This window comes from Lathyrus oleraceus, chromosome 5 (assembly GCF_024323335.1).
Source record: "Lathyrus oleraceus cultivar Zhongwan6 chromosome 5, CAAS_Psat_ZW6_1.0, whole genome shotgun sequence".
Taxonomy (NCBI): Eukaryota; Viridiplantae; Streptophyta; class Magnoliopsida; order Fabales; family Fabaceae; genus Lathyrus; species Lathyrus oleraceus.
In genome coordinates this window covers 316,278,335-316,306,233 of record NC_066583.1, presented here as the reverse complement: position 1 = coordinate 316,306,233, position 27,899 = coordinate 316,278,335, and the positions used below count along the sequence as shown (strand labels likewise).

Genomic DNA, 27,899 nt, shown 5'->3' with positions numbered 1-27,899 from the left:
CATATCAAATTGGGCTAAACTTGTTCATTTGCAATAAAGCCCATTCACCTTTTTTTGTTTTGTTTTTGTTTATCCAATTATCCATTTAAGTCCATTGTCCATTAGCCATGTACCAACTTTATCATCCATTTTCTAATAACCAATTAACCCATCCACGTCTTAAAATCCAAATAACAATTTAAAACCAATCCAAACCAATCTATTTTTTCTATTATTATCCAATTCCAATCCTTTCCTTTTTTTCCAATTAAATCCATTTACCAATTCAAAAATCCATTTATAATCCAATGTCCATGGTCCTAACCAATTAAAACCTCTATCCATATCCATATAATAACAATTATCCAAACCATTATTCATGAACCCATTTTGATCATGTTCCATACCCAAGTAAAATAGTGTTCATTAGATAAAAAAATAGTGTTCATTAGATAAAACAAAAAGAGGCAAGTGGAAAGCTGCTATGCACCAAAAGCTGCTATGTACCAAAAGCTGCTATGCGAACGAAAGCCAATGACCACGCGACATCAAGTTGAGCCAAACGGCCACGTGAACATTAAAAGGCATAAGTGAGCCACGAGCTGCATGAACGGCGTCGTCACGAGCGCAAAACAGCTGCAAAATGCGAATGGAAAATCAAAACAGCAGTTACAACCAAATCCTGCTACAAACTTAAGCTACACCACAATGAAATCGCAGAAAATCCAAGCGCTACGAAGCCAAGACGCCAAGCTGCGTGCGAGAGATATTTTCGAGTTGCATAGGTTGTACAATATACCAGTCGTGCACAACGTAAACCGCAGCTGCAACTACGAACTCACAAACCATAAGCCATGACAGAACTCCAAGCCAGCATTACCGCAAAAAAAACGTAAAAAGCCAACAAGCCACTAACTGCTAAAAAGCTGCATAACCTTCCAACGCACATACGCAACAAGCCGTTCACAACAACTCACTCACAAGCTTACGAAACGTGTTCCAAGCTGCCAACGAAAGTGGCTTCCAAACGGTGTTTAAACGCACAAGCCAACACGTGAGCCAACGGTTGCAATAAGATCCCAACGACAACCAAGCTTCAATTGCAAAACGCTACAATCAAAACTCCAAACTACAAGATGCAAAACGCAGAAGAAGTTGAAAACGACATATCAAATCCAAAACGCAAGATGTAGCTGCTATAAATACGTGATTAACAGAAGTGATTTGAGAGTTTTTTTCTTCCTTTCTCGAATTTTCTTTCCAGAATCTTCTTCTCTCTCCCATCGCTAACAAGCTCTGTTTTTCATTTTCTTCCTCAATCTTCTTAACCGTTCCATAACCGTTCCTGCATAATTGTTGTAGAACGGTGGACGCGCGATAACCGGCGAAACAGATTCTTCTCGTTCATCCATCTTCACCGTGCAGATCTTCCCAAACCTCTCGCCGAACTACCGCTCCAACTACCGTCACGCGCACTACAATACGTAGCAAGCATACGTACATGAGAGAAGGTGAAGTAGAGCCAACGCAAACATAGGAGGAAAAGAGTTTCAGAAGAAGTCACGTATTCGAGTTCACACTCCTCACCGTCTTCATCGTCGCGTCATCGCCTTCAGAGATAGGTAAGAATCTTCCAATCCACGTCGAATCCGTTGTCGTCGTATCAGTTTTGTGCTAACGAAACATAGCCCTAGGTATTGATTCCCTCCTTATGAGGATCTGATTTAGGATCTTTTGATTGAGATTCGTGAGAGGTTTGGAATCGCGTTCGTGTGTTTAGGGAGGAAGTAGGAAAGATTGTCTGAGGATTTGGAATTGGATTTGAGTGGGCGAAGGAGAGGCAGGCGCGAGTCAGAAGGGAGCTCCGCTGCCGCTGGGGACGAACTCCGGCGCGGCGGAGTCGTTCAGGTGCGTCGCGGTCTTTTCGAAGGGGAATCTTTCGCAAGAAGATGAACTCCAGGGATGTACAACCTGTTGCTGGTGTATTGGATTACTTGGGCCTTAGGCCCGATCCTTCATTGTCTATTACCACACTCCACCCGTAGAACTTCCCCCTAGAGTGGGCTTAGCATTCAGGCCCATGCTGTGTGATTAGTTTAGATTTGTTTGGTAATTTTAGAATTAGTCTTGTTAATTGTAGGTAATTGGATTTGATTAGAATTAATTTGTTTCATTAGTCGAATTTAATTAGGATAATATTAGATATTAATTGATTAGTAATTGTTTAGAATTTTTAGATGATTGTGATTAGAATGTTAATTGATTGTAGATTGATTAGAATGGTAATTAGGGGATAATTGGAGAGGTTATAATTCTTGATGTTCATTTAGAATTTAATTTTTGATAATTGATGATAATTGTTTTGATTTAATTTTAGAGTATTGTTTTACTTTAGAATTTGTTTTAGATTTAATAGTTGATGTTGATTTTAATTCTATTATTTCACTTTGATTTCTAACATCTAACATTAACATTCAGTTCTTTAAATTCCGCATTCTAACCACTAACTTTTAATTCATGTATCTAATGTCTAATTCTTTAAATTCCGCATCTAACATTTAAATTTTGTTTCTAATTCTTTTACTTTCCGCTCCTAACTCTTTATTTTGTCATTTATCTTATGCAATTTTATTTTGTTTTGTTTTTATCACCTTGTACATCCATATTCCATCATATTCACTTCATCTTAAAATGAACATAAAAATGGTTAAGACTTAAAAAAATACAATAATTCTCCAAGCATGGAAAGAACTTTGGACAATGGACTTAGAGATTTCTTGTTAGTACCCTTGCATTTGGACTTGGACTTGTGTGATTGACCTATGCGACTTGGAGTTTCCGAAGACTTGTAATCTTTTATTACAAGAATGGAATGCATTCATGGCATTACCCGAGGGAGACATGCTTTGTAATTTCATTATCCAATTGTTAGCTTAGGACACAATGCATAAAAAAGGCTTTCTCTTGGGCTACCTGACAATGAGACCTTTTATTTCCTGCACTCCCTTGTACTTTACATGTACCCCCTCCCCTTTCCGATGTACGCATTTACTTGCTTTCTTTTGTTGCTTTATTAATTACTCCTTAGGCATTAGGAACGTTCACCCATTCAAAAACGATAATAAAACCCTTGATCCAACGTCAAGCGGTCTCTTTTCAAATCAAAATCAATAAGCAAACCCTTGATCCAACGTCAAGCGATCTTTTCCAAATCAAACTCAAAAATACAAAAAATGACGATTAGGATCGTACGTCACGAGCCTTAAGCGATAAAGAAGGGGTGCGACTGGAGCTTTCCTACACTCATTCTGAATGCTTTGAACACAACACGTTTGGCTTGATCGTTTGAGGTATTCACCTTTATCCATAGTCTTTAGTGCAATCCGAAATCAATAACATTTTCACAAAACTTAAAAACAATTTAACTCATTCAAACCTTTTGTTTGAGCCTTAGGGCGACACAATCGAAAACCCTTCTTTAAGGTAATAAAATCAACAAAACAAACCAAACAATTTTAAACCCATGAACTATGAACGCTCTGATTTCTCACTTCAATAAGTGGGCATACGTAGGCACGAGGATCCATTCCAATTTAAAATCCACCTCCACTCCGCAAACCTTTGGCAAGCAAACATTCAATAAATAACACACACATAAGCGCAAACATCCTAGATGGTTTCCATGGAGTACCATGGATGTGAGGGATGCTAATACCTTCCCCTTGCATAACCGACTTCCGAACCTGTCCGTGGTTGCGACGACCATACTTTGGGGTTTTCTCAATATTTTCCCATTCCTTTAGAATAAATAAAAATCGATGGCGACTCTATATTTTTCGCGTAGCGACACACACTGGTCCTCTCATGGATAGGTAAAGTAAAATGGTGTACCACCTCGTTTCTAATCAGCAATTCATACGTATATGGACCTAGGTTTCTTATAAGCCTATGGTTGAAACAGAATACTATGTTCATTGGTCGGATACCTCTTAGAGGAGTCAGATGGGAAAGTGGGGTTTTAAGACCGATGGCTGCACCAATCATGGTAACAAGGCCTCCTATCAAAATAGGTATGTGGGTATCATGTGCAATTCTATCTAGGTTAGCAAGCATAAAAGTTGCAGCATTAACTGGCCTAGATTTAAAAGCACAAAATATGATAAATAGCTCGTCTCGGGACATAAAGGTAATGCTCTCATATTTCCCGAAAAGGATATAGGCCAGGATCATGTGAAAATATCTGATGGCTTGGTTGTGGATATTGTTGGAGTCCATGGATTTGGGCTCAGGGTGTGAGTTTCCATAAATTCTACCCTAAAAATAATCAAGTTCATTGTCCATAATCCTATCCCCTTGTGCTTTAGTACAACCGTCAGGGCCACTAGGGAATGCTAAAAGGTCAACCATCTCGCGGTGGTTGAAACGTTAGGTATACCCAAACTACCTAAATGTGGTTAAGCCTCTATTAAATCCTATCCCACGGTTTGAGTCATAGAAGGAGGATCGTAAAAACTCGAGGGTTAGTTTATGGTACATATAATATCTCCTTGTCACAGCAAAATTGTCCCAACCAATTGGTTAAGCATAAAATGGACACCCTCTCTAATACCTAGGGTGGACATAGTCGGGCCATCAGGGTACTTAGTTAGTGTCATTTCTCTCTGAAACAGAGTCTTATAATGTTGCATCTGGACCTCGTTTTTGAAAGTGATCTCCATATTATCGATGTTCTTCATCTCTAGAGTTAGTAGGAGAATAAGCTTGGCAAGAATGTAGCCTGAAAGGGGATATGAGTCAAGTTAGTACTGATCAATAAAAAATAAATATACCGCTATTATATCGGGGGAATAAGATTCAAAAACTGTGGGTTTCCTCCCACGCAACGCTATGTTTAATCTCGGTAGCTCGACAAATTTTCCTGCGTATTTAATCTTGCAAGGTGACAGACAACTCTGTTAAATTTAAGCTAGTATAGTAATTCATGTCTTTGGCACAATGAAAATGCTTAAGTCTCTGCCCATTCATAATGAATGTCTAGTTAGATTTACCTATTATTTCAACAACCCCATTTTGGAAGACCTTGGTAATCTCAAAATATCCTGACCAATTGCTAGTTTAATTTTATTTAAGATCTTGATATTATGATTTTCACGGTATTTTAATATCTATGAGAAACAATAAAAAATATATCCAGATCTATTTGAAGATTTTTGTTGGTGTTTAGAATGTGTCTATGACATAACAGTTTTTCCTTTGATGCTTGAAACGAAAGCCTCGGTGCCATTATTTGCATTAATTATAAGATTGTTAAAAATTTAATTGTAAAAACATGGATCGAGGCTAGAATCTTGAAAGATATCACTTTCCTTATAAGTATATTAAACACTCTCAAATGTCTTAGAAATGGAATGCAGGAATATCTAGGATAATTCATCCTATACTCGAGTTTGCACAAGATAAATGAAAAATCAAATGTAGGGAAAATGAAATATGGAATTTTGTGTGAAGAAGATAGGTTTTTCTTATATGTTTTTATGAATCTGGAATGTTTAATTTATAGGACAAACTGGTGTTGTTTCATAAGGTTGCGACCCTTGATGAAACATACACTTTCAGCAACACTTTTGCTAAATGTTGCATTGTTTCGCCTACAACAGCAGTTTTTAAAACATTGCACTATTTCACCTACAACATCACTTTTGCTAAATGTTGAATTGTTTTTCCTGCAACAACACTTTTCAAATGTTGCATTGTTTTGCATTCTGCAATACTTCACGGAGTATTGCCTATTTCCAAATTCAAACCTACTGCAACACTTTACAAGTGTTACCTATTTTTGAATTCAAAAATTAATCTTCACTTGAATATTTTCTTGTCATTTTGGAACACACTCAAGAATATTAATTGTTAATAATTTACAATAGTAATAGCTTCCAAAGTATAATTATGATAGTTGTAATTTCCACTATTATATTTTATATATTATTTAAAATATTTTTTTGTGCTAGTTGCTAATGTTGAGTGCAAGTGTGAGTGATTAATGCTCCATAATGCTTATGAATGAATATAATGTTGGATTTATAAGAGAGAGAGAGAGAGATAAAGAGAGAGAGAGAGAGAGAGAGAGAGAGAGAGAGAGAGAGAGAGAGAGAGAGAGAACCTAATTACCTAACACCTTAAGGTTTTAGATTGATATGTTGTGTCTCCCTCTCTTGCGGTCCTGGAGCATTAGACCTGTTGGTGCTTCTGACTTCCCTGGACTCCCCAATAGTGGTATTAGAGACTGGTCTGGCTTTGTGGGGGAGCGGGAGATGGATCCGATGTTAGATCCTATTATAGGATGTGTGAGACTCACACTTGTGGAAGAGAATGTTGGGTGAAAGTTTGAGTGGTTAAAGTCTCTCATTGCCCATGAGTGGGTGGAATGTTGGATTAATAAGAGAGATGATCCATTTACCTAACACCTTAATATTTGAGAGAACTCATTTACCTAACATATTAAGGTTTTAGGTTTAGATGTGGCATCGGGAGTTAGATTCAGTGTTTGATCCGATTATAGGATATATGGGACTCACACTAGTGGGAGAGAATGTTTGGTGCAAATGTGAGTGATTAAAACCCCACATTATCTATGAATGGGTAGAATGTTTGATTTATAAGAGAGAGAGAGAGAGAGAGAGAGAGAGAGAGAGAGAGATAACCTGTTTACCTAACACCTTAAGGTTTTGGGTTTAAATGTGATGTCTCTCTCTCTTGTGGTCCTAGAGCATTAGTCTCATTGGTGCTCCCGACTCCCCCAGACTTCCCAACAGTGGTATCAAAGCCTAGTTTAGATTGGGGGGGGGGGGGCTAGATTCGGTGTTGGATCCTGTTATAGAATGTGGGGGACTAACACTTGTGAGAGAGAATATTGGGTTCAAGTCTAAGTGATTAAAGTCCCACATTGCTTATGAATTAGTAAAATGTTGGATTCATAACAGAGAGAATCCAGTTACCTAACACCTTAAGATTTTGAGTTTAGATGTGGCGTATCCTACTCTTATGATCCTGGAGCATTAGTCTCATTGGTGCTCCCGACTCTCTCGGACGCCCCAACAACTAACCGTTTCAAATATAAACTGTGATGGCTCAAACCGTCACTATTTAATTTATAAAAAAACATAATTCATAATAGTATATACTAATGCTAAATTTTAATTTTATATTTATGCAAGAATTTTAGCTTGTCAATGAGAAATATTGGTATTTTTGGAGTTGTTTTAAATAAATATATAATGCATAAATTTTTTATAAAAACTATTATATATTTAAAAATAAAAATATTTATACATAACACTTAAAAATCATTTTTAAAATTAAAAAACTAAAGGTAGTTGTGTGGCTAAATATATCAAATATTTACATCAATATTCATAAATTTGTCAAAATACTTCATCCAGAAGCACTTTTGAAATGAAATTCTCTTTGTCTAATATAGTCTCCACCTGTGCAGCACAAGGAATGCAAAAAATAAATAACCTATAAAAACATTTTTATGTAAAGAATGATATTGTAATTGTTAGCTAGGTCATCATTTGATGAAAATTATAGTTGTTAATCTGTTTTCATACACATGTAGGACCAGGGTCCAAAACATTTGGAGGCCCTGGTCCAATTTTAAAAATGGACCCCAATAAAAAGAAAGGTAAAATCTTTTGTTAAAAAATAATATATTTAAATAGTAAAAGTATATGTATCACGGATCAAACCATTTATTTACCTTTGAGTTAAAAACAAATTTCTTTACAACTATGCTAACTATCTTACATTACAAATAAAATTCAACAACTAATATATAAAAAATAATTTTGAGACCCTGGGTTATAGGTCTCCTTGCCCTGGTCCAAGGCCACACCGTGTAAGACATGTATCAACAATCCACACGATAAATACAAAAGAGAGTTTCTTAACGCATCCTACATGCTTCCTACGCACCACGTAAAAATTCTAAAATATCCTCCCAGTTTCTGGAGATGCCTCTCCGAACACATCCAACACATACTATTATGAATGACGCCCTATAAGTTGGATTATTTTTATTACGAAGATGCATCTCCAGAATATTTCAAGAAATATATTCATAATTGATTAGTTGAGTAGAATTTCCGGAGCTACATCTTCGGAAGTTTGGGCGGGATTTTGAAATAATTTGTCACCTTCGTATGTCAGATATTCCCAGAGATGCATCTCCGAAATAATCTGATAAAAGAAACATTTGCATGATCAAACATCCATTGTTGTAATTGTTGTTTTCCTCTATAAACTCTTACCAAAAATCCTTTCATTCTTAACCCATTTTTCACTTCAAATCTCCAAAGTTGTGGTTCATCATATCAAATGGAGAAAAATAAGTTAGAATTTCAGGTAAAGATCCTTTATTTCACACTTTATTGCTCATATTAATCCTGTATTTTGTTTGAAAAAATGAGCGATGTGTCCGAAAATGTATCTCCGGAACGAGTATGAACATTTTCGAAAATGCATTTATGGAACTAACCAGTGTTTATTTTCCAAATCTGTTTTCAGCAGTGGGACTTATATACTGTTATGTTGTAATTGTTTTCATTAGATATGATGCACCCCAATGTTTTCTCAAAATAAGTTGTTTCTCTGAATGTCCAAGGTGTTATTGTGAAGGCAGTAGATGTTGGGAACCAATTTAAAAACGAGCAAGAGTTTGAAACTCGTGATCAAATGCTTCAATGGATTCGTATGGAGGCCTCTAAACTTGGATTTGGTGTGGATATTAGAAGGTATGATAATGGTTCAGATTGAAGACACGCTTTTGTGATAATGACGTAAGAAAGAAGTGGGGAAAATAGATCTCCACTCTAGATTTTTAAAAGAGACGACATCGATTCAAGAAAATATGAGTGTCCATTTAAAGTGAATGGTTACATGTTGGCAAACAAAACCTGAATATTTAATGTCATATATGGTCTTCATAACCATGATTTATGTGAAAAATTAGTTGGCCATCCTAGTGTGTGTCGGCTCATGCCGGAAAAGAAGGAATGCGTTGCTGACATGACATTGAATTTAGTTCAACCGAAAAATATACTCACAACATTGAAACGGAAAAAACCAGAAAAAATATTAAATATCAAGCAGGTGTATAATATTCGGTACCAACATAAAAAGGCGCTTATGGGGGATAGAACTGAAATGCAATAACTCTTGAAACTGTTGGATGATAACAGTTACATGTCTAGGTACCGAACATGTGAGGATGGAGTTACTATTATAGATAAATTTTGGACAGTCTAATTCATAAAGTCTTTCAACATGTTTCCTATTGTGCTCATACTTTATTCAACTTACAATACCAATAAGTATAGACTTCCATTATTGGATATGGTTGATGTTACCTCAACTGAGAAGACATATTTAATTGGGTTTACATTTCTTGAGTGTAAAAAAGATGACAATTTTACTTGGGCCTTAGAGGTGTGTCGGACATGGTTGAAGGACCAAGGTGAGATGCCTATGTGAGTGAAACTTTCCATTAGATGTGTTTTGTATGATGTCAAAACTAGGATGCTAGCATTTATGTATAGTGGACAATGTCTCTCTAAGTCTTAATGTGCATCTTAGCATTAGAAAGCATAAAAAACATTTTGAAATGATTTAGAAAAGGTTTCATGCAATAAAAACATGTTTTTTATGGGAAAAACATACGTATGGAATGCATGTTATGCTATGTAGAGATGCAACAACTATGATGAATATATTGAATCGATGATTCAGGGGTCAAAATCGGAGTGTGACAGTTGCCCCTATTTAAGCATCTTCGACCAGAGAATATGAAGCAGGACACTCTTCATATGATCATAGTGGGAGATGATTAAATACTAAGAAGACCCGAATTTTGATCCTGAAATGCAAATGATATGATATGATATGCATGGATGCATGACTCTTTTTTTTTGTGATTTTTATCTGCTAGGGATATGATGAATCCTAACAAGAGATTTTATGCAAGAAAGACAAATTTGTGGGGAATGATGGACACCAAGGTACTGGTGGCCCACGGGAAACAATAATGAGTGTAGAAACTCGTTGGGGATAACAATCCTGCTGGAAAATCAGACACACACTGGGGAGCATACAAATGGATTTCGTTAGCAAGTTCACACATGACTTGTTAATACTAGAAAACATAGAGAGTTTGATCAAACAGGTTCATACATGACCTAAAAACGTCTGAACAATCAAATAAAATTAGTCAACAGGTTCATACATGATCTGACGATGTCTGAACAATCAAAGAAAATTAGTCAACATGTTCATACATGACACGACGACAGTGGAATAAAAAGGTTCCATTAACAAGTTCAAACATGACTTGTCAAAACTGGAAAACAAATAAAGAAATTTTCAGCAACAAGTTCATACATGACCTGACAATGCTGGGGGATATCGAAAAAAATTCGACAGTAGGTTCAAACATGTTCTGATAACATTAGAAAATTCAAAGAGAGAAAATCAACGGGTTCATACATGACCTGATGACAACTTGAATATTCTTGACAAATCCGGAGATTTCTCACGAGAAAATCATCCGATAATTTTTTTTGACAACAAAAGAGTCAAAATGATAACTTTCTAGGCAACACCAGGGCCAAAAAGGTAGAAAACTCTCTGAGGGTTCCAACAACAATTGGACTTAGACCGTAGGCATAGGTTACAACTAGCTTCAATCAGATTGGTGCCAGTTACAACTGGACTTCAAGGGTGCTGGTGACAACCAGACTTGCAAACCATGCTGGTGACAATCAGACTTAAGGTACCATTTATTTACAAATGGATTTTAACATAGTGCCAGTTACAATTGGCCTTGAAAGGATACCAGTGACAACTGGGTTTTCAAATCTGAGTGCCAGTTACAACTGGACTTGAAAGGTAATGCCAATAACAATTGGACTTGCAAACAATGCTGGTTACAACCAGACTTAAAGGTACTAATTACAATTGGATTTAAAAACAGGATGCCAGTTACAACTGGACTTGACAAAAGCTATTGGTGACAACCAGACTTTGAAGAGATAATAGTTACAACTAGATTTGAAAGACATATGATGATAACAATCATACTTAACAAACAATGCCAATGACAACTGGACTTAGAGGTCAAGGGATAACAATCAACAACGAGACCTGGGTCAATGCAAAATGAGCACGAAGAACTCTTTCATTATGCAATGATTTGAATTACTTCTATGCATGATGTATGAAATGATCATGATATGCAGACACTAACATTCAATGACATATCATGAAATATGGTTTACCGAGATGCCTTTGTTGGTGAATGGAAATGCAAGGTGAAATCACCGGGGAGTGAAATGGTCAACTACTCCGGCCGCTTGCATGTTCTTCAAGAATGATCCTCTAAAGAAGTTCCGCCAGGGAAGACTATTGTTGAGGTTCCTTGGGGAAGATTCAAAAGAAAAACTCACTAGGGAGTCTATTTCCGAGAGTCACTAGGAGATACCTACTACCGAGGTTTTATTGAGAAAGTACCTACTGTAGAGGTCTACTGGGAAACCTTTTGCTGAGATTATGTTAGAGGAAATGTATATTTTATCAAGGTTTAATGGGGAAATCTTCCTGCGAGATCAACCATGGAATCTATTGTCGAGATTCATTGAAAGAGATATACCTACTATCGAGGTTTACTGGGGAATCTACTGTCAAAATTAGCCAGGGAATCTGCTGCCGAGATTTTATGGATAAAGACCTTTTATCGAGGTCTTCTAGGAAATTTATTATCATGATTAACCAGGGAATCTTCTTCCGAGATTCAATGAGAAAAATACCTACTACCGAGGTTTAACTGGAAATCTTCTGTCGAGATCAACCAGGGAATCTACTGTCGAGATTTTGCTGACAAATGTATAGTAGTTGACTGTAGTAATAATGATTGTCTTCATACGCATACGAGACATGGTTCATGTTATGTTATGATTCAACATGCATTGATGTGCATTTTTATTGATACATGTAATGTTATGATTACTTGGTGTAGTGCCCCACACTTATGAGTATACCACATATATAATGATGCATGAAATGTAATGACAGGTCAATGCATGTATGTGTGCCAATAGGAATTGGACTTTGAGAGATGCCAAGCAAGGTTGGACTTTTATTAGAAATTTGACTTTCAAGGCTTCATGCTAAGGGAATATTCCATATGAATGCGATGATATGCATGGCTTATATTAGAGCAAAGTGACATGATTAATGCATGAGAATGATCTATGCAATGACTCGAAAGCTTCCAAAGATGCCCCTGTGGTGGGTATTGGATGGAAGGTCCCTTTGCAATAAAGCTTCTTTGTCAAAAGGCAAAAGGTTATTTGACGGGATGGAAACATGATTTCTTGACACTCATCTTGAAGTCATCAGTTGCTGATGCATTGCAATATTTTACTTGAGCATCTTGAAAGTCTATAGAAGACTTTCTCTTTGGTAGCTCATCTTGCCATAATATGTTGGGTCTTTGAAGACGTTCTCCTCACAAGGAGTTTGGAAGACACCTTGTGATAACAAGACCTTGAGATGACTTGCCCCAATGTTTGAATCTTTGAAGCATTCTAACTCTGGTTATCCAACTTTTGGAACAGCGGACATCTGATTGGCCGACCTTTGGAGAGTTGGACTCAATTGAGCTCTTTAGGTGGCTTGCTTCTGTCTGAGGCTTCTTTCACTTGAAAAAGTTCCTCAACTGAATGCAAATTGTTGGGATTCCTTTGATTCTAAGTGTTGACTTGCGAATAAAATTGTTCATTTAAAAATGTTAATTTTAATGCAATGCAAATGCAATCTCTGAAATCAATCATTATTGAAATGGTGGTGAGATATAGTGAACGAGTCAATGATCAGGACACAATGCTGATCTAACCCTTCACAAGGTGAAAGATGATGCGATTTATACAAACGATTAGCAAAGATCATGTGGAGTCAGGTTAACACAACTTTGTTGTAGTATGCTTTCAAAATAAATCTTGGCTTAATTAGGTCTTTTAAGGGTTATAACATGGTCTGGTTCACGGTTTACAAAACAAAAGGATATAAGGCTCAAAATTTAATTCTAACCCACCCCTTATTATTGATGAACTCTAATCCTACGTTCAGTTAATTGACACATGCATTCAATCTCCATGAGGATTTGAAGGTGTAAAGGGAAAAATAAAGATCCAAGCTGAGTTTTCTTGAAATGGTAGTCACCTTATTTTGTTTTTGTTCTATTGAGGATTTGGTAACCTCTTTTTATTGTTATCCCTATTTTTCCTGGACCACTTCTTTGAAGCTTTCGGCCACCGGGATGCCCTGATTTTTTTCCTAAGTCGTCTTTTGTGATATTCGACTTAGAGGGCTTTTTCTTTATTTTTATTTTATTTTAAAGGTTATGACTTCCATGTTATTTGTGGATGAGGATTAACCAACATAAATTTTAGCTTTTCTCAGCTTCTTTGACACTTAAACATGTGGTTAAAACTCCTTGGGGAATGTACAGATGGACGGATTCTCTTGAAGATTGAATGCACGGTCAAACTACCTGAATACAACTACCCTGCCCCAGGTTAAGATTAAGGGTTTTAGATCCAAAAGAAACACCAATTTCTAGGCTCAAAGTGGTTGACTATGGACTAACTCCTTATCTCTTCAGTGTTTGGAGATTTAAAACAATGCCTTACATCATCGGTAAGGTTTTCTTTGAGATCACACCACAACAATTATGGATAATTCATTCTCATCATCCTCCCTCAAATATTTGCTAAAACAACAGTTTGAAAAATAAGTTGAATGGAAAAAAGTTTTTGATATAAATGGAAAGTGAGGGAATACGAATGGATTGATTCAAAATGCATGATCACTTCATTAATATAAGCATTAAAAGAAAATAAAAATGCTTAAAATCAAACAATGTTTAACATGCGAAGAAAATACAAATGAAAAGATGAAACATCCAAATGGTTTCCAGTTGTGGATGATCTTTTCTACTCGACTTGTTGGCACTGAGAATTACCTCATGGAGTCTTTGAACTCATTAAGGTAATGGACCATTCACTACATTAGGGCCATAAAAACTCAGATACCCCTTGTTGATCATATGTTACACTTCTTTTTGGAAGACATTACACACTTCAATTGAGTTCCCTGCTACTCCATCATGAAACTCACATTGGATATCCGGGTTGTACCAAGGAGGGAATGGAAACTTCATGGCCATGGTTTCTCTAGAAGTTATCGAAGAGATTTGGACCAACTTAAACCATAATTGACACTATGTCATTGGGATTGGTTCAATCTAGAGAGTCTCTATTTCCTTCCGGTTTGGAGGTCGACGTTGATTTTGACGCCGATGTTGATTGTTTGGATTTCGAGCTCGATGATTCTGACGCTGACGTGGAACCTGAGTTGGCTGATTCAGAGGACCCTCCCATGGTTCCTGATACTGAGAACCATGAGGTAATGGTTGCTGGCATTGAATAGCCGCTGCATATGGATGTTGATAGTATATAACCAGAGGTGGAGCTTCTGAAGCTTGATGAGTTTCCTATATCACATTAACTTCTTCCTTTCCTCTTGGGAATTAGAAAGGGATTCACTTTCGATGCTCTGGCTACTTGAGGTGCCTTGGAGTCTTCCATTTTTTATGACACTCCTAATGCGTTCTCCAACTATCACCAGGTTAGAGAAACCTAATGATGCACTGCCTATCATTCTTCCATAGTATGAACTTGGTAGGGTATCCAAAAACAAGTTAACCATTTCTTTCTCAAGAAGTGGTGGCTGAACATGAGCTGCTAACTCTCTCTATCTTTGGGCATATCCTTTGAAGGATTCGTTGCTATCTTGAGATAACCATTGCAAATGTATACGGGTGGGAGCCATGTCTAAGTTGTATTGGTAATGCTTCAGGAATGCCATAGCCAAGTCTTTCCAGGTGTGGATATTGAAGGTGGAGAAAAATAAGAAAGGGGGGTTGAATTTTTTTCAAAATAATTAAAAACTTTTGCAACACCACACACACGAAAGTAAAAGCAAACAACACAAGAAATTTATCCCAGTTCGCTTAAAAATCAAAGCTACTCCAGTCCACCCAACCAAGGTGATTTCGCCTTCAATAAGGACTTAATCCAATAATATCAAAAGCTTACAACAACGTCTAAGAGTTAAGCAATCTCTTAACCTTCTCAAGTCTACAGACTTCACAAGTCACTTGAGGAAAATCAACAACTGTAAAGAAATACCAGTGTTTGTTTAGTGCTTCTAGATAAGCAGTATGAACATGATTAAGAATAATGATCAATGATCACACTATGAGCAACAACTCTTGTGTGATTACTGAATTTTACAATAAAAGGTGTTGAGTAAGAATGTTGAAGTGTATTATAGAATTCTTGTGTAATTGCTTTGTTGTTTCAGTGTGATGATGATGCCTTTATATAGAGTTTGGAGTTGATACCGTTGGAGAGAAAATTAATGGAGATATCTTGCCAATTATGAGATTTAATGACCTTAATTGTCTTGTCCTTTCCATAGCAGTCTTGGGGTATAATCCATAATGTCCTTATATATAATTGTACCATACTTAGAATACTTCTTGATTAAGTTTCTGATTTTGATGAGTCAGATAATTTGTTGCGCGTGAATCTGAGTGAGCGAAGTTTAGAGTCTTGGGACAGAAACTTGTATTCTTTAGATAGTTGTTTGTTGAGTAGTCTTCAGTGTCAGCCTGACTGATCTTCAGATAGAGTCTTCAGATGTAGTCTTCAGAGTCTTCAGATTTGAAGTCTTCAATGACAAATTTTGTATGTGATTCTTTCTGAAGAGTTCTTTTTCAGAGTTAGATATGATTTCTTCATTGCTGAATCAATTGTTCTGGACTTCGTTAGTTGTCAGCTAATCTTCTCATCAGATTTATTTTTCCTTAGAAACCTGCACACTTAGAGGAATTTATTAGGGTACCAAATTATTTCATTCTTTGTTATCATAAAAACTTAGAGATATATTGCAGAACCAAAATCTTGTTCTAACAGACGTGGTCCTGCATTAGTTGCATATATCATTCCAATGACGCCCCACTAAAACTGTCTTGAAAACAGTGAATCATTAGCTTATCATCGAGGGCATAAGAGGTCATTTTTTGGCAGAACATCACCAAATGGTGATTTGGGTAGCTATCCCCTTTGTACTTCTGAAATTCAGGTACTTTAAACTTTGGGGGTATAACCAGACCATGCACTAAACACATGTTTAAGGCATCCATATCAAAAGCATCATTCCCTTATATAGATTTAAATCTTTCATTCAGCATGCGATACTTTTCAACAATTTCAATGACTCGAGAGTCTTTGATTCTCTTCACCAGGATGGCCCCTTGGGAGTTTGGCTATGAGAATGCAAAACTATGATACTCAACAACAGCATGAGGTGAGAAATGTCAGTCTCAAACAATGAGATTCTCTTGAATAACAGGGTTTTCATCAGGGTTCCTCACATGTTGAGATTGGGCTTGAACGTTCATTGAAGGTGGAATGACATTTCCTGTGACAAAAGTCTGTTGAACATTGTCATGTCTCTCCCTTTTTGATGATGACAAAAACTTAGACTTTTGATGAAACAATGGTACTTTACAAGAAACAAAATGAATCAGAGTCAGATACTGTATGACTCCCCCGAGATTGGAAATCTCCGCCTAAGTCTGATACTATGAATTTTTTTAGAGTTATTTGTATCAGAGGGATTTTCAGGGTTAGAGAGTTTCTTACCAGGGTTTCTTAGGTTTATTTGCTTATTTCTCAGATACTGATTCAGTTTTCCTTGTTTAGATATATCCTGTAAAAACACTTAGACTGCACAATTGATTTTTAATATTAGAATGTAAGTAGTGCATTTTGAGAGTTAGATATTTTATTTTATCAGAAAGACTATTATTTATTTCTCCCCCTTTTGTCAGACTCAAAAAGAAAAGAATGCAGAAGTAATTCACAGAAGCCAAACAAAATTTCATTAATAGTTCAGAGAGATATGCAGAGGAAAAACATAGAAGAAGAAAGCCTTAGAGGAAAAAAACTCTTAGAACTAAACAACACAAACAAATAGTCCTAGAGTGCCTAAGGGTTTGGAGGAGGCATCCTCTGAAGTAGCTGGGCAAGCAAGTTCTAGATGCTGGAGTTGACTTGATCTTGCTGGTCGAGTCTGGCTCTCACCAGTTGTTGTTCCTTCTGAAGCTCTTCTAGAGTCTTGAGCAACAAAGGAGCGAGATCAGATGTTGATGACTCACATAGAGTCAAAGAAACCTCGGAAGTCTTTCCAACTTCCTCTACAGCTATGTGTGCAACCTCTTCACCGCCGACTTTAGCTTTCGCTTCAGTTTCTACAGTAGCAGCTTCAGCAAAAACTTTATCCTCAACTTCTATTCTGGCCCTCTCCTCAACTTCTATTTTGGCCCTTTCTTCAGCTTCCTTCCTGGCTCGTTCCTCAACTTCTTGCGCCAGACTCACCTCTAGTCTTTCCCCAGCTCCTCTGATATAGTCATTTCTGACTTATTCAGAGAGTCCCTTGAGCTTAAAGACCTCAGATGACATCCACATGAGAAACCCATTACAGTGATTCCTTACTTCAAAAGGATTGTCACTTAGTCCAGATTCTTAAGATAGCTGCTTGAGCCTCGCAGCTGTGTTCTCTGAGAACTTGGTAAATACCTCTTCAAGGGTTGGAAAGGTTGGGTCTGATTCAGAGGTTTGATGAATAGGTTCAGAGGGATTTTGGATGGTTTCAGAGGGTTCGGGGTATAGGTTCAGAAGGAGGTGGTAGGGTTTCTAAGGGTTTATGAAGTGGGTGCAGAAAGAGGTGGTATAGGTTCAGAGGCTTCTGGTACATAGTTAGTATGTTCAAATTCCGTTGTGGCTGGAAGTTGTGTCAGAGTGGGAGAGGTAGGTCCAGGAACGTCTGAATGTTCAGAGTCAGACATTAGGTCGTAATATGGAGTAAATGAGGGAGGTGATATGGGTTTGCTTAGATACAAGGCTTCAGATACGAGGAGTGAGGTGGAGGTTAGATTGAAATTAGGTAGTGGGGGTGAGGATATGGTAGATTCAAATGCGTGTGGTTCAGAAGTTTGGGGTTTTGAAAGAATAGGGATGGAGATAGTTGGTTCAGATGGAGAGATTATAGGGGGTGGTTGAGGTAGGGAAGAAGGAATTTTCCTAGAACCAGAGCTTATGGGAGCTTCATAAATAGAAGACTTACTTCGAGCGGAGGAGATCATAGGCACAAGTTGCTTAGATGCCGAAGATTCTCCCAACTTCAGAGTCTTTTCTTCTTTTCTTCTTCTTCTTCTTCTTCTTCTTCTTCTTCTTCTTCTTCTTCTTCTTCTTCTTAAAATGCTCTCTCTTCCTCTTCAGAAATTTGGGTGGCTGTTCTAGTCGCCAATCCACAGAGAAACTAGAGATGTCAATTCCATGAGACTCTAGATCTTGAAGGTAGTGAGTTATTACCTTTGGGGGATCAATCTTGGAGAAAAGATACAATCCATTTGGTATCTTCCTCTGATCCTTCAGAGCTTCCCAGGAGGTGTCCAAAGTAGGTTTGAATCTGACCTTGTCAATAAGCTCCATACTCTTCAGATTCTTGGCGTTCATAGGCTTGCCCATATCCATAGTGACATCCTTCATCATGTTGAGAGAGATCAGATGGTCCACCATCCCACTCTCAATGAGAACGTCAAAAATTAGTCTCCCCAGAGGGATGTGTTTTTGGGCTTCATATTATTCCTTGTGTCTCTGACTGAGTCCCTCAGGTATTTGAAGAGGAGAGAGGGGAGATTCAGCTTTAACCCTTTATGCAAACAATACAAAATGCACTTCTGTGTTAGAACAAGATTTTGGTTCTGCAATATATCTCTATGTTTTGATGATAACAAAGAATGAAACAATTTGGTACCCTAATAAAATTCTCTAAGTGTGCAGGGTTCTAAGGAAAAATGAATCTGATGAAAACAATATGTAACAACTAACGAAGTCCAGAGCAGATGATCCAGAAATAAACAAATCATATCTGACTCCAAACACAAAGGGCTCTGATAAAATAACATACAAAAAATTTCACTAAAGATCATCTGCAAACTCTAGAGAATCTGCATCTGAAGATTCCACATCTGAAGATTCTATATCTGAAAACATATGAAGATTCTCTATCTGAAGATTAGTCAAGCTGACTCTGAAGACTACTCAACAAACAACTATCTGAAGAATACAAGCGCTTCTTAAAGCTCTAAACTCCGCTCAGTTTGATTCACGCCCAACAAATTATTTGACTGAACAAATCCAGGATCTTAACAAAGAAGTATTCTAAGTATGGTATGGATCTATATATGGATAGTATTCACTACACTCAAAGACTGATATGGAAAGGACAAGAAAATTAATGACATTGTAAGACCCCAATTTTGACCCTAAGATCCCTCATGCAATCTCATCATATGCATTAGCATTGGGATCATACCTTGGCATCCTCCTTACCCCTTTATCATTGGGTTTGTTTTGGGAGAGATCACCAAGCCCCATGTGATTGTATCATACTTGTATTTTATCATTTAATTAACCAAAATACCAAAAATATGTCTTTGTATTTGCCTAACTCTTTTGTAGGTTAGGCATGATCACTATTGATCTATCAAGTTCACATCTAAGGTTTAAGACCCTCATTGCTAAGAGCATAACCAAGGAATGATCCACAATGGCTCTAAGCATCATATATGAGTCCCAATGATCTCTACATGTTATTTTGGTCAAGCATTCTTCAAGAGTTCGGAGTTGGTTTGCCTTGGAAACCCTAGTTCATCTGGGTATCTTGAGTAACTTATTCAATAAGATTCTTCACCAATTGATCAAATTCCTCAAGGTACACTTCAAAATTCATCATATTATGCATATGTGATATACCATGATCCTAAAAAGTCAAGAGAATTGCAAGTTAGCAAGTTGGTTGATGGTGGTTGGCCAGATGGATTCATCTGATCAAAACTGGGTCTCCCTAGACCCTATCTCCTACAATTTTCATCATATGAAAATGATTCCAAGAGTAACTTTACTCTAAATGACATTCTAAACAACTTTAATGTTGAGGTCTAGAGCTAATTTTGCTTGGAAAGTCATTTTCTATGTTGAAACATTATAGGTCATTTTGTCTAAATCCTAATTTGAAAGTCAATTTCCCAAGGCCATAACTTGCTCAAATTTTATGATATGAAATATTTCAAAGTTTCACAATCAAATTTAAGATGTATACTTTAACTTTGATGTTTGTAGTGAGAGCTAAATCAACTTTTATGAGCATGTTGTATGAGGATACATTATAGGTCATTTTGGACCAATGCCATTGAACAAGTAATTTTCCTCAACTTCAAAAATGCATAACTCACTCATCCTAAATCAAATGATGTCAAATTGGTGACCATTTTGAATTTTTTTGAAATATCTACAACTTTGATGAAGACACATTTCTCATTTGGAGCTCATATAAAAAGTTAAGCAAGGTGGAATAAGTGAACATGTGACTTGACACTTAGAAAATATTTTGATATGTTGAAATTTCTAAACTTCCACCTCAAAATTTACCATGATACAAATTCCAAATGGAAAAGTTTTCAACATAAGAGTTGTTCGTCCTAATCTAAGCTTTCCAAAGAGTCCTAATTCATTCATTTTGGACAAAGTTTGATGGGTCTGTGCATGGTTTAAACAGGCCTGTAGCAGTTGGCTAGATTCATGTTTCAAATGTTCAAACAACTTTGCCTTGCCACCCAAGCTTCATGCATACCTAATTTCAGTTGATTGTGGACCTAATTGGATTGCTTCATGGGCCTGCACACGCCCATGCAAGCATGTGTATTGCATTGCCATTTTTGGAGAATTTTTCAAGTGTGCAAATAACACTTCCTATTGCTATAAATAGAGGTCCAATGCCTCAGTTCAAAGGACCTTGTGCACCAGCTTTGCCCCCAACCTTCCAAACCCTCTCAATTCAAAGGAAAACCTGAGAAATTTCAACTGAAATTTGAGTTTGAATCTCACTGTTTGGAGATTCAAAAACTCCAGGATCCAAAGCTTTGCATTACTCTTAAGCCACTTCCACAAGCTCCATAAGCAAGATCAAGCACGAATTGAAGCAAGAGAGATCCAATTCTGCACAACATTGAAGGTATTTTTCCAGATTTTTCTTCTCTTCGATTCTCTCTCAATTCTCTTGGATCCTTGGTTGTCTGAAGTCTTACCAATGTAGGCAAGAAGATTGAGTTGCTTTGAGGTCAAATTGAAGCAACTCAGTTGACACACCTCAAAATTCAACTCCACGTATCTCTCTATATATTTGGAGAGAGTTAAAATTGAGGTGATATTTGTGATCTACGCCATTTTTTCTTTAAGATCATGTCCTCTCTGTTAATTTATGATGTGGTGATGATTGAACCAGTCCGACCAGGGTCATCGGAGAAGATGACCGACCTTTGGCTCTGGCGATGCACTGGAAGTGTTCAGAGCCATTAGATGAGTTTAAAATGTTTTAATCAAGAGCGTACATTGTGATTACCCAGCGTGTGATCAGTTGACTCAAGCGCATCATGGAATGCGCGCTCTCCACCACTTGATCTGCCACCTCAATTAATGAGGGAGATCAAGTGGTCCACATTTTTTTGATTATCTAATTTTTATTTTTATTCCTTTGATTTTCATTAATTCATATTAATTTTAATATTGATCCAAAAAATATGAGAGTTTCACTAAATTTTTTAAAATAAAATCCTCTTTCATTTTCTGAATTAAAATTATTTTTTGGATCATTATTAATATTTATCATGATTTAATTGATTTTCTGATTATTTTTAATTGTTTAAAAATACTTTTAAGTTTCCAAAAATTCTGAAAAATTTACTCCAAGGTCCTTTGACCTTATTTGACCTATGATAAATCTCATGGCCATTTCTTTGATGTTTTGATGAGGTTTTAGGAAATTGACCAACCATATTTAATTTAATGCACTATTTTTAATATTTTTAATTGTTTAAATGCCAAATTAATTGTGTAGATACATTCTAATTGACTTTGTGAGTTTAACTTGTGTTGCTGGACCTTGGTCAAGGTTGATTTCAACATCCTAAGGCTAGTTGATTTCAAAATCAACATAAGTATGGATGAGATTAGGTCCCCCCCACTTTGCATATTCTTTTTGTGTGTGGTATGTTTCATGAGCATAATTCATCATACTATGTCTCTAACATGCATTAAAACCAAAATTCTATTGCCTGACCTCAAATAGTTGTGACTTCTCCATAAGTCCAATTACGATTGCTTAACATAGCGCTAAATTTTGACACAAAAGGCATAACATTCTAGTTAGTGAGATTGTAAGTCTCTCCTCTTTTATGGTATTGTGTGGAAACTTGGCCTTTTTTCCTTCCATTGGAAAATGTCTTGGTTCAAGGATCCATGCTTCTGATAAATGGGTTGAGTTTTCTCCAAAGAATGACTTAAACAAAATAAAAGCGAAAGCAATAATAACTTATAACTCATTAACAACTAATATTTAATTTCAAGTCATTTACTTTTAATGCAATTTAATTTTTTAGCTTTATTCATTTGCCATTATTCATGTCATTCTAATTGTTTATGTTAATGTCATTTTCACTTTGTCCACTTGGACCATATTTTGTGATATATTTTGTTTGTGTATATTGTGTTTGTTTGTGTGGTTTTTGACCATTAATGTACATAATAAGAACAAAAATCCTAAAAAATATCTTATGTGGATTGTTAGTTTTACCTGAGACAATTGGACTTAGAGTTTAGGCAACATTCCTTTTGCAAAGGACTTGGCCAATGCCAACTTTCATATAACCAAGTGCTTGTAATTTGAAACTTCATCTAATACATCATTGAATATCCATTTGAGTTCATCTGCAACAAAATCATTGTGAAGCTGTTATTTTGAACATGTGATTTATGCATTATGGATTGCATCCGCTACATGGGAAAATTTGAAGAAGATCATGGAGTTGCTAAGCTTGGATAGGGCTATCTTTATTTGATGCCTTGATATTCAAGTTGATATTTTATGTATTGTTCGTTGCTTGATTCTAAAGTCCAAGGGAATTGTGGGTTTATAAATGACATTCTTGTCTATTGGATGGCAGCCCATTGGTCAGATCTTTTCAACTCTTAATTTCTAATTTTGTGCTTAGGATTAGCCTCTTCATCTCCTCCCCACTTCTTTAATTTCAAAATTTCTCCCTCCTTTCAAAAATCTTCTTTGCTTGTGTTTTGTTGATTTTTAAACTTTGACCACTTTTGCAAATTAGAAACTTTGGCATTATGCCATTGCATTTTCAAACTCATTTTCTTAATCAAACTTATAAATAAACTTAACTATACTTGACTTAAAATTTCAAAAGCCAAAAAGAACTAACTCACTCAAACCTTTTTTTAGGCCTTTGTGCCTTTCAAACTTAATCTTTGTTAAAAGTAATGCACTCACTTTGAAATTGATACCACGAACTACGAGGTTTTGATCCCTCATTTTTATGTTGGTACGTAAGCACAAGTCCGAAGGTCTTGTCAAACACAAAAATATAATTAATGAATTATTTTCTCAACCCCACACTCTTTTTATTTGCAAACATCATTTGTACGAAAACACATATGCACATAAAAAAGGACTCCCTAGGAGTATCTAGGACACTTTGGGTGCTAACACCTTCCCTCTGTGTAACCAACTCCCTTACCTGTAATCTCTGACATTTTTTTAGTTTTGATTTGAAAACTTCTTATTTTTGGGTTTTGTTCGTACTTTTCCCTTTTCCCTTGGAAACAATAAAAGCGCGGTGGCGACTCTTGTTTATTTGATGTCTAGCTTATCCATAACTTGATGATCATGAATTTACCGCTACACACATTAAGTCCCATTATTGGCAAGATATAACAATTAATATTCTCTCCAACGGTATCATCTCCAATCACTATAAAAAGGTTTCACTATCATCATACTAAGATACGAAGCTATCACACAAGAATTCCACTATACACTTTGAATCACATAAAAAAATTCTTGTCATTGTATATTTTCAGTCATCAAATACGAGTTGCTGCTTATAGTGTGATCATTGATCATCTGTTTGTAATCGTGTTTATCTTGCTTTTCTAGAAGAACCAAACACACTCATGTAAATCTTAATTGTTGTATTTCCTCAAGTGACTTGTGAAGTCTGTAGAATTGAGAGGGCTAAGAGATTGTTGAACTCTTAGACGATTGTTGTAATCTTACAAGATTATTAGATTAAGTCCATATTGAAGGCGAAATCACCTTGGCCAGGTGGACTAGAGTAGCTTTGACTTTCAAGCGAACTAGGATAAACTTCTGTGTTTTTTTATTACATCTTTGCCTGCAAACTCAGTATATACGTGGACCCAATTAGAAAGGCTGTTCCATGAACAATTCTACATGGGACAAACAAAAATAAGTCTGAAAGAATTAGCCAGTGTTAAGAGAAAACACTCAGAACCAATAGATGATTATTTAAATAGGTTCAGATTGCTAAAGGCTAGATGTTTCACCCCGGTGCCAGAACATGAGTTGGTCGAAATGGCCGCAGGGGGACTAGATTATTCTATAAGGGAGAAACTAGATACCCAGTATCTGAGGGATATGGCACAATTAGCAGATAGAGTGAGACAGGTCGAAAGGTTAAGGGACGAAAAATTCAGAGCAAATAAGAATAAAAAAGAGAGGGTGGCCTACGTAGGGGTTCGCCAAGATGATGAGTACGACGAAAACGAACCAAGTAACTTCGACGAACAAGAGATTGACCTAGCAGAACTGAAGCAAGGCCCACCTTATTCGTGCAAAGTGCTAACTCCGTCGAACGGAAACCCAGTCGAAACCAACGATAAGTTCCCCAAAAGGACTTATACGTTCGACGTCACCAAATGTGACGAAATTTTTGATCTGTTGGTTAAAGATGGTCAATTAATAAAACCGCCAGGCGCTAAAGAACCGCCTATGGAACAACAGAAAAAGAGAGGTTTTTGTAAATACCATAATTTTCTGGGCCATAAAACGTCTCGTTGTTTCCTTTTCAGGGATCTCGTTCAAAATGCTATCCGTGACGGAAGACTGAAGTTTGGTGACAAACCAAAACAACAGATGAGGATCGATTCGAATCCCATGCAGGCAGTCGAAGCCCACTACGCTGAACCATCCATCGTGAACATGGTGGAGGCCGAAGTTGCTCCTGATGGCAATTTGGAAATAGTGAAGGCCCCTGGAAGTTTCGACACAAATATCAACATGGTCGAGATTGCTGATGATCTCGCAAGCCAGAACGAAGTTGAAGTTACTGAAGGCTTCGACAACCAGAAAAGAATGGAAACTACTGAAGGTTTCGACAAGAAGGACGGTGATAATACTGTCGAAGATGTGAAGTTTCGACAAGAGGGGAATTGGGACCGCTTGGGATAGCCAAGTGGGAAGTATGACTATCTTGTGAAGTACAATGCGCCGGCAAGCTCTCAGATCGACATCAACACAATCCAACCAAGCGGTTGGGGAGATGCTTCTTCAGACAACAACGAAGAAACAGTCGAGGCAATTGAGCATTCCCCTAATACGAAAGAGAAGGTTACTGAAGACCTCATTATTGAAAACGAGGCTGCTGAAGGCCTTGATTCTGACCGAACGAAGAAAGGTGATGTCGCCAACTGCGTCAACACTATGGGGCCTTTCAATAAAGAAGTCACAAAAATCAAAGCGGAAGCCGCTAACGGTCCTTCGAAGCCCGTGGTCAGTGGGATTCTGCGTAGGCCAATGGAAGACCCCAGAAGAAATGGGAACAAATGCTGTTGCAAACATGGTCCCAGGACCATATCTTGGTGCTGCTGCCCAGAGAAAGAGTTCGACCAAACACCAAAAGGCGTCGAAGGAGAAGAAGAGAGACTCATTAGAAAGATGAACGAATTAAACATCGCCGACGAACGAAATGTTGGGGTAAATATGGTGGAAATATCTCAGAAGGACCAGGCCGAAGTGGGCGAAGATCATCGTCGAAAAGAGTACCAAAGGCTGGCGTATCCTAAAGATGACGAAAACTTAATAGAATTCATCAAGAGGTGCCAAAGGATGAAAACCGAAGTGATGCTGTGCCCACGCTGCAGTGCAATCTTCGACAGGAAGGCAGCAACCAACCTGGAAGCAGTGGATAAAGCCAAGAGGAAAGAAAATTGGGGAACAATGAGATATGACCCAAGAAGAAGTGATCACCACCAGTGGAGGCACGGAGAAAGACGCCATAACACCTATAAACCATCTGACAAAGCAACGGACGACAAATGGGTTCAACCCATTAGAGATGCCCAGGGGCAGAAGAAATGGGGAAAGTTTGAGGTTCAGAGAGGCGCGTCGATGGAAGGCAAGAAGGAAATGGAAAAACACAAGCCAAGACCATATCCTTCAGAGAATTACAAAGGCAAAAACCCCATGTCCATATCCCAATGGAGGAGGTTCCAGAGGCAGAAGAGGGCAGAAATAGAGGTGGCAAAAAGGAACATGAATGGAAAAGACGAAGCAGAATCTAGCAACAATCGTCATACAAGGAGCAGAAAAGAGACTCCCCCCCAGATCAATCCTGGCAGCGCTGTCGAACCAGTGGCGTCGAAGGCGAAGATGCAGGAAGATGACGAAGTAACTGACAGTTTCAACTCTGACTCAGAATCATCCTTCAACGTGATCTGCAACGTGGTCTCTGTTCTCCCTAGAGACTATGATAGAGTCATGGAGGTCGAAGACGAAGAAGATGAGATGAAAGAGGAAACAATGGCACACAGGCCCGTCTGTTACTACGTGATGAATAACAGGTGCGTCGAAGAGCAGAGTGCTTTCTTCGAAAGACCAGACGACTCCATGAAAGCGCATTTGAAACCTTTGTTCATAAAAGGAAAGGTGGAGAATATCGGTGTGAATAAGATACTGGTGGATGGGGGAGCAGCAGTGAATTTGATGCCCCATTACATGCTGAAGAAGATTGGAAAAGACGATTCAAACGCGAAACCTCACAACATGGTGCTGTCGAATTATGAAGGAAAGGTAGGAACAACTATGGGCGTCATCCAAGTAAACTTAACTGTTGGAACCATAACAAGGCCAACAATGTTCATAGTCATCGCTTCAAAGGCCAACTACAACCTACTGCTTGGAAGGGAGTGGATTCATGGCGTAGGAGCTGTACCCTCTTCAATGCATCAGCGAATATCCATATGGAGGCCAGACGGGATCGTCGAAAAGATCGAGGCTGATCAGAGCTACTTCATGACAGAAGTAAACAATGTCAACAGCCAAAGCTTCGACAAGAACCTGGCTCACATACCTCCTTGCAGCCCAACCGAATTCGACTTAAAGGCGACAGACAATGCCTACTGCTCCATGTACCTTCATCCTACACATGGTTTCCAGTGGGATAAAGAAGTAATTGGCGAAACTTACATGTGGGGAACTACTCATATAGCGCCAACGGGATGGGGAAGCGAATTTGACGATGACGAGTAAACAATCAGCGATCGAAAAGATTACGACTTACATAGCCGAAAACAAACTCAAAGAGGCCCTTGAGGCTGAAGTAAAATACATGGCTGTCGAAGCCAACCAAGAAAACTCCAACAAACAATGTCCCCAAGAAGACGTTGCGGAAGATCATGATAACAACCAAATGGGCGAATGGCAACACCAAAAGCTTGACGCCATTTATGACGACGAGCCCCTAGGGTTCGAAAAAGATCCAGTGTCAACTAACGAGAAGATGGTGGCGCAGGATCCGTTAGAAG

The 27,899-nt window shown here is 37.6% G+C and overlaps 1 protein-coding gene and 1 long non-coding RNA gene across 2 annotated transcripts in view; both read right to left on the bottom strand.

Moving 5' to 3' along the window:
• Positions 1 to 383: 383 nt before the first annotated feature.
• On the bottom strand, positions 384 to 2,318 carry LOC127084274 (uncharacterized). The gene is made up of 2 exons (XR_007788673.1): positions 1,567 to 2,318; positions 384 to 1,454 (listed from the first exon to the last, which is right to left on the bottom strand). It is a non-coding gene; the product is annotated as an uncharacterized LOC127084274 (long non-coding RNA).
• Positions 2,319 to 16,480: 14,162 nt separating this feature from the next.
• Positions 16,481 to 27,899, bottom strand: part of LOC127080398 (uncharacterized) — a 51,419-nt gene continuing 40,000 nt past the window's right edge. Inside the window, exons 6-8 of the mRNA XM_051020717.1 lie at positions 17,244 to 17,578; positions 16,803 to 16,869; positions 16,481 to 16,662 (exon numbers count right to left, since the gene is read on the bottom strand). Of these exons, the coding sequence (XP_050876674.1) occupies positions 16,481 to 16,662; positions 16,803 to 16,869; positions 17,244 to 17,578 (584 nt within the window). The remainder of the gene's footprint in view (positions 16,663 to 16,802; positions 16,870 to 17,243; positions 17,579 to 27,899) is intronic.